Here is a 7,832-nt window from a genome sequence, read left to right as displayed (position 1 = left end):
TTCCATGACAGTCCTGTGACCTTTGAAGCACTTTAGCCTGTTTTGCTGTCACAGGAAAATCATGTGTTAAGATGAATCATTTTCACTTAAGTTGTCAAAGTTGTGGCCATAGTGGGGAAACTGACAAGTATTGATATGAGTGCAAGGTAAAGCACTGAGGGTTATAAGACATTTCAGCTTGTTTAAAAAATGTTGAAATCCACTGAACATGTAACCGTTATTGAATTGATTTGATTTGATAATGAGAGATTTACATTTGAAAAGCTTTAACCTGAATATGTCACTGTTTCTTTTTATTGCTCTCTGGTCCAAGTCACATGGGAGGAGGGGAAATAAAAGAGGGCGGAACATTGTCGGCTCTGGTAAAAACCACCGATCTGTGAAAGGCAGATCTTGGTTCTATAAGCTGTTATTTAGTCTGGGATTTCCTGCACTTCCTCACCATAAAGGATCAGACTTAACAGAAAAAAAAAACGTATCGCTCTCCTTTGTTGCTGTTTTTTCTAATTGAAATTTACTGGTAAGTTCAACCAATTTTATTCTTCTACCCTCCTAATATTGAGCTGCTGCTGTTATAGTAATTCCTATTGGTGTTTTCTACTGCTTTTATATTTAAGTACAGTAAAAAAAAAAAAAACAGGCCATATCTCCTGAACCAAACAGGGCGAGGCAGATACACAATGCTCTACTGACAGAGGTTGCTTCATGAGGAGTTTGCTCATGTTGCTCTAATTGATTTAGGATGAATTTACAATGATTTGTACTAATAGAGTAGGCCTGTTTGCATTGCTATACTCCCAGGAAAGCACTTACCCACTGTTGTTTGGATAAACAACGGTGGTCAAGATGGGTAAAGTGCTCTAAAGCTCCAACTTCGAGCCTCTCCCACAAAGTAAATGACTTACAGAGTAAATTACTTCCTTACTATTGCTGCATACTGCCATCGGTGTTTCTCCATTTTGCGTATCATTTTAGCTGTTCTCTAACAATTTTGAAGTCATATTATAGTACAGTTTGAGCACTTTGGTTAAAAACATGCGCTATTTGAAGAAGAAATGTTAGATAATAACAGCTACGTAAAATAATACAATAAACAAAAGTTAGACAGCTTTCATATACACCAGTTAAATTTTTAAAACTTCAGCAATGGGAACAAAATGAAAAAAGAAAAAAGAAAGAAATCAGGCCTCTTATGTAACACCCTGATAAGTAGAATTGACTTCTCCATGTCAACATATAGCGTTTTGTGACAGAGAGCACAACAAAAAAGGGAAGGGAATTACCAATTAAAGGTGAAAAAGAGGACGTTAAGTTCATTTTAGAGTTTGTATATTTAGAAAACAATTAAGTCACGTCTGGTTAAGCGTGACATGAAACTGTTTCCTTAAACAGTTTCATGTTTCATAAAAATAAATACTAAGCTTCATCTGCTACCAGCATTTAAATTGGTGCCTCTTCTTGGTCCACAGACATAGCAAAAAATAAAAACAGTAAAAAAAAAATGTCCACTACTATTTATTTCCTTGCAACTATGACGGAAACAACTATGAAGGAGGGGTAGACAACTTGGACAAGGTCACAGGGTCATGTGTGTCATTTACGCCAATGCGTAGTCATTGGTCATCGCTTGCATCACTGATGTATCAGCACTGATGTGTCAGCATACAACACGTTTGTCATTTGGGCGGAAACCTTTCCGGAGTGGAATGTGTCAAAGCTGTACCAGAGGCGCATTTTCTTAGATGAGGTGGGCAAGGCGCTTGTGGTACCACAACGAAAACAGCAACTACTGCAATAATAGAGGAGATCCAGGAGAGGACTACAACCAGTATAGCAATGCACGAGGTAAGTAAAAGTGTGTGTTTGTGTGGGAGCATGTTGTGTGTGGCTTAGGAGTATCAAAAAACATAGTAACCATTTTATTCTTCTTTTGAGGTTGCTACGGGAGGAAAAAGGAAGAGGAGGAGGTACCAGGTTTAAAGCCTTCTGATGAAGTCAAGATGACCTTGACTTGTGTGAAGTGTGAAAAATTCATTTGCACAAAGCGCACTGTGATGACATGTCCCTCATGTGCCCTGCAGATGACAAAACTAAACCCTCTAGTTCATTTCCATCAATCCATTTTTGTGGTATTTCAGAATGTACTCGTTGCACATTGTTTACTATCACATCATGGTGACAGATTACTTGTGGGCTGTAGAGATTCACAGACATACATGCACTGTGTTCGTGTTCCTAATATCTTATTTTGTTGTTGTTTTGTTCATTTGTGGTTCAAAAACAGTGGTTGAATAAAGTTTACTTTCAATACAAATCTTCATGACTCATTTGTCTTGACTTTTAATCAGTCAGTTTGACCCAGAACAGAACAGGGTGTCTCAAGTTCAAATATAAAGTTAACTCCTTAAAAAAATAAATAAAAAAATAAAATTGGATATAAAAAAATCTAAAATAATAATAATAAATAAGAAAGTCAGTTTCAAGAATAATCATTGTTTTTTGTGTCTAGGTTTTTTTTCAGTGGACATAAAAACTATAATGAACATTTTTAAGGAAAAGTGTCAATTGTTGTCATTGATTCTTTATCTGTGAGAAAAAAACAAAACATCAATGCACAAAAATAGACTGAAATGGTTAGTATTGGAGTTTTGGATACAAAAATGTCTTGGGGAATTTTTTTTTTTATTTTTGGTTTCTGACAGTACTGCATGATTAAACATTTTACTGGTCAAATTGACCCAGGAATGTTCCAGAGTTAAGAAATCAGCATGGTCAGCATAGAAATCAGCCAGTTTAGAAAGTTTTCTAATTCTGACTGGAAGAGTGGTCAAACATCTGAGCAGAATTATATCAGAAACTTCTTCATTGTTACAAATACGAGCATGGAAACAATGGTAATTATAGTGTTTAACAGGTTGATCATTTTGCACTTGTCAATAGGATTTTATGACCTTCGAATTGGAAAAGAGTTGAACTAAAATTCTCTCAGAAGAATGAAACAATAAAATAAGTTGAGTTCCCCAAGCAGCCCTGACCTTAACATCAAAAACTGCTGACACTGTGGCAAAAGAAACAAAATATTCCCACAGCTGGAGATTGACATCTCAAATAAATCAGTCACCGACAAAGTCATTCAACAAGTCTGAAGGAATACATTTTCTGGTCATTCAGCACAGCAGATCCTTTTTGTTCTCCTTTAAGGAACTTGAAATTTACATTTTTTTATATACAATCTGTCATTATGCATGTTTCTTTTTAAAATGTCAATGAAATGCTATATATTCTCTCTATATAAAATAAAAAGAGGTAACACTTTATTTGAAGGGGTGTGCATAAGACTGACATGACACTGTCATAAACATGACATAAAGCCTGTCATGAACATAAAGAAGTCTTTATGAATGTTTATGACAGTGGTCATGAAGTGTCATTTGGTAATGCAAAGTTGCTCTAAAAGTTGCATTGAAAGTCCATTAAAAATGCCAACTTTGCATTAAATTATCATAATTCACAAAATCATGCAAAGTTGGCACTTTTAATGGACTTTTAATGCAACTTTTAGAGCAACTTTGCATTACCAAATGACACTTCATGACCACTGTCATAAACATTCATAAAGACTTATTTATGTTCATGACAGGCTTTATGTCATGTTTATGACAGTGTCATGTAAGTCTTATGCACACCCCTTCAAATAAAGTGTAACCTAAAAAGGTCTAAAGGTCTAAAGTATTTTCCACTCATCGGTTACACCCTCTAACAAAATGCAACTGTAAATCCCCAGAAGGAAATTGAAAAAAAGCCTCCCATATTGCATAAACAGAGAAAAACCAGTATAGCAGTCTTTTACAGTGTCTCTTTGGGACAAGCTTGGGATGATTGTCCCGTGTATTGGCAAAATAGAAACTATGTCTTAATTACTGGGAAAGAACGGAAGCTGATAACAAAAGTTTCAGTCAAATGTTTTTCTTCTTTAGCGAAACTCCTTTGAGCCAGGCTTTGGTTCAGTGCCACAGGCATTTTAAGAAGCCTGACAAAAAGCAGTAGCAAAACATAAACAGTAAATACTGGTTTGACACATTTGTTAAAAAAAACGTAATACTGTCCATTATATTAGTAGATAAACTAATATGAACATTATATAAATGATGCATACCCTTGATAAAAATATATGTTCTCCTTTTGATAATGGGGCTCCCTTTGCATTCACTCAGAGGGAGGCACTACGGCCCAAAGCCTTTCATGCACAAACTGGGCTTAAATGTTTAGATGACACCAAGTTACCAAGTTTTATATGAGGCCACATTATTTAAAACAGATGCGTTCAAGCAGAAAATATCTAAGACATTAAAGAGACTTGAAACATCACGTTTCCGAGCATCTGTTTCCGCCCTCAGTCTAAATGTCATGGGGAATTCATGATGTCGGATGGACCTTTGGGACTAGTAATTTGTCTGACTGTGCCTTGTCGTTCAAAAGTGGGATATAGCTACGCTCACATTTCCCTGCATCTATTATCAAGAAAAAACTGAACAACTCAGAAACAGAGTCAATGCTGTTAAATCTACTTTTGCAAAAAAAAACAAAAAACAAAAACAAAACAGAGCATGTGAGTAATAGTAAAAGAGGATGCAGTTCAAAATGTACAGTTTCCACCACTTTGGTTAAATGGTTATAAAAAATGTCTTACATCCTCTATCTATTGGTCTTCAGCTCAGAGGCGTCTTCACACACCTTCATCACATGACATGAAGCCCCTTTTTTTCACTCAAAACTCGAAACTGTCAGTTGTATCAGGTTTGCATGTTACAAAGCATGTGCTCTCACTTCTCCTTTCACATGTTTAGGATCAAAACTTCAGTTTCAGTGACACAAATAATTAATGTTCAAATGAGTTTGCATTGCTTTGTTTGTGCTTTCTGTATCATCCCAGAAATGCCACAGTCTGTGGTTTTAATCGTTAACTTTTATATAGTGGTTTCATAAATCATATTTGTTTTACAGGTGGAATTTCTGAAGATGGAAAAAGGAACCCAACCACAGGATATGGCTCCACCCTACCCTGGCCCTCCAATGAATTATGGCGGTATTGCGCCACAACCTGGCTTCCCCGCTCAACCTGGCTTCCCCGCTCAACCTGGCTTCCCCGCTCAACCTGGCTTCTCCGCTCAACCTGGCTTCCCCGCTCAACCTGGCTTCCCCGCTCAACCAGGCTTCTCCCCTGCTCCTCCTGGATACCAGGGAGGCATGTGGTCATTTAAAAAATCTTAAAATATGGGAAATTTATGGGTGTAAACTTCAAAACAAAAGTTGAAACATACACTTTTTGTTTTTAGAGACAACCTGTCCTTGTTTTGCTGAGCTATTTCTCTCCTCTTGCAGGTGTTGCATTTGCTCCTGCTGTAGCTGCACCTGCAGGTGAGGCAGCCTGCTCCAGCAGCACACTGTTACATTGACAACACATGTCTTCCTATGAAAGCAAGCAGAACTTTGCAGTTTAGGTCACACATCACAATAAAATGCTCTTTCCGTTCCACCACCACTCCAGTGGGCCGACGCGTGATTGAAATCTTTCATCTTGAAAGAATGGGGCTATTTGTGGCATTTGGCACTTCACAGAAAGCTTTTGTTCTCAGTGTATTCCCAGCACAGTCACATTCTCAAAATTGATTTGTTGACAGGAAATTCCCAATCTTATTTTGTTTGTCCATTAAAGTAAAAGTGAAACATTATTTTTCCACTAGTCTGTCAGCAATATTTTGACCAAAAAGAGCAGTCTGACACACTCTAACCAAATTCCTAATTATCATATTTCACATCTTCCTCTGTTCTTTCCTCACTCTGTAAATCCTAACATAATATATGTTAAGACAAATGGCTGAGTGAGCGATACCAATCTGCCATTTCTTAGAGGATGTTTATATTATCACATAACAATTGTTACATCTACATCCTCTGCTGGTGACTTTTAGTCACTGCAAACACTGTTTTCTCCTAAGATATAATTGTGGTTGCTTATGGGGGTGGGGATTTTTTTTTAATTTATTTTATTCCCCATAAAATACAAACTGGAACTGTTTTAATATAAATTCCCACACAAAGGTTTACTCATTGAAGTTGTAGTTTTCCACATACATCCACTAGGGGTCAGGATTTCTCCTTATAATGAAAGTCACTGAAAGAACGAAAACTTGATATTGACAAATGTTTGACAAACAGCACCACAAAGATGCTGTTCTTAAAGAAACTCTCATTACATTTCTCATGTGACGAAGGGCTTTTTCAGCATACTGGAAAAATAATCATAACCATATCATATTTTCTTGCTTTCTTATGTTGCAGCCTTGAAATTTATGGTATTTGTTGTGACAGACGAGCACATGGTAGGGCATGATTGTTAAAGTAGAAGAATGACTTATCGGGAATAAAAATCTGAAGATTGTAGACTGTATTTTTATGGAGTCCCAGTTACTATGACCGATGGATTCCGGTAAATACAAGATATTTATGTGAAGCTTCACCTTCTCTAAATATACAACCACAAGCCTCTGCATATGTTAGAATGGCCCAGTCAAAGTCAAGACATAACGTTTGTCACAAGAATCTGTGGAAACGTTTAAAATAGCTGTCACAGAAGCTCCCGGTCCAGTCTGACTGAGTCTGAGCTAATTTGAACAGAAGAATGGGCATAAAATTAATTCCCTGGAATTTAAGGTCTTGAAGAAACATTTGTTGATATACTTTATTCAAACTGCGCACAGTTTGCACACGTGGAGCAAATGCTATCATACACAATTTGTCTGTTTTAAAAAATTATTTGTTTAAAATCTTTTTAAAACCTAGTATTCTACTTTTAATAAAAATCTATCTTTGACTGCTACTGCACATATAACAACAAAATCCATCAAATTCTTGAATTATTTTTGAAAGAATATTTAAGAATATTTTTTTATTTTATTGTGTTTTGTGTCTTTCAGTGTCTCACGTGGTAGTTGCTCCAACACTAGGAGACGTCCCTGGTCAGACTTTGTGTCCTCACTGTCAGCAAACTGTGATCACCCAGACAGAGTACATGCCAGGACTGTTGACCTGGGCTATTTGTGGAGGATTGACCATCCTGGGGTAAAAACCTGCTCATTATTCAGTATCTTGGAACTTAAATTTCTTTTAAAAATAAATACAAATAACCACATTTGCCTAGAATCTGACAGAATTTCTAATTTTTCCACACATAGATGCTGGCTTTGCTGTTGTATCCCGTTCTGCCTCGACTCCTGTAAAGATGTGGAGCATCGTTGTCCAAACTGCCAACAGATCCTCTACATATACAAACGGATGTGAAATCACAAAAAGAAAAAAAAGAAAAAGGAAAAAATCACTGCAATTCTCTTTCTTTACTTTATAAATAATAATAATAAAATATATGTTAAGTTCAAAGAGATACAAATTGCACTGGGATATGTATATGTGATGAGGTATTTTAAAAGAAGTTAGGATCACTCAATCAATGGAAATGTTGCTTTTAATTCTTCAATAAAAGAATTGTTTTCTTTCATTTTGGCTGTCACCTATTTTGTTCAGGATATTAGTGTTGCATTTTGTTATATGCTTCACACAGATTTTCTTAAATTAAAACAGATTATTATTTTTTATTTTTTTTTAAGTTATCTAGTAGCTACCCTAAGCCCTAAAATTATTAATATAATATAATATAATATAATATAATATAATATAATATAATATAATATAATATAATATAATATAATATAATATAATATAATATAATATAATATAATATAATGAAATAAATGTCACCATTATAAACAGTATAA

At 35.6% G+C, this 7,832-nt stretch overlaps 1 protein-coding gene across 1 annotated transcript; it reads left to right on the top strand.

The window, feature by feature from the left end:
* The first annotated feature begins 351 nt into the window (after window positions 1–351).
* On the top strand, window positions 352–7,555 carry LOC103145460 (lipopolysaccharide-induced tumor necrosis factor-alpha factor homolog). The gene is made up of 5 exons (XM_007562907.2): window positions 352–520; window positions 5,005–5,245; window positions 5,383–5,418; window positions 6,978–7,122; window positions 7,236–7,555. Exons 2-5 carry the CDS (start codon window positions 5,020–5,022, stop codon window positions 7,339–7,341), a joined length of 513 nt encoding a protein of 170 aa, XP_007562969.1. The 5' UTR covers window positions 352–520; window positions 5,005–5,019; the 3' UTR covers window positions 7,342–7,555.
* The last annotated feature ends 277 nt before the right edge of the window (window positions 7,556–7,832 follow it).

This window comes from Poecilia formosa, unplaced genomic scaffold (genome assembly GCF_000485575.1).
Source record: "Poecilia formosa unplaced genomic scaffold, Poecilia_formosa-5.1.2 Scaffold142, whole genome shotgun sequence".
Taxonomy (NCBI): Eukaryota; Metazoa; Chordata; class Actinopteri; order Cyprinodontiformes; family Poeciliidae; genus Poecilia; species Poecilia formosa.
The sequence above is the reverse complement of the archived record's forward strand: the minus strand, read 5'-3'. Positions and strand labels throughout refer to the sequence as shown.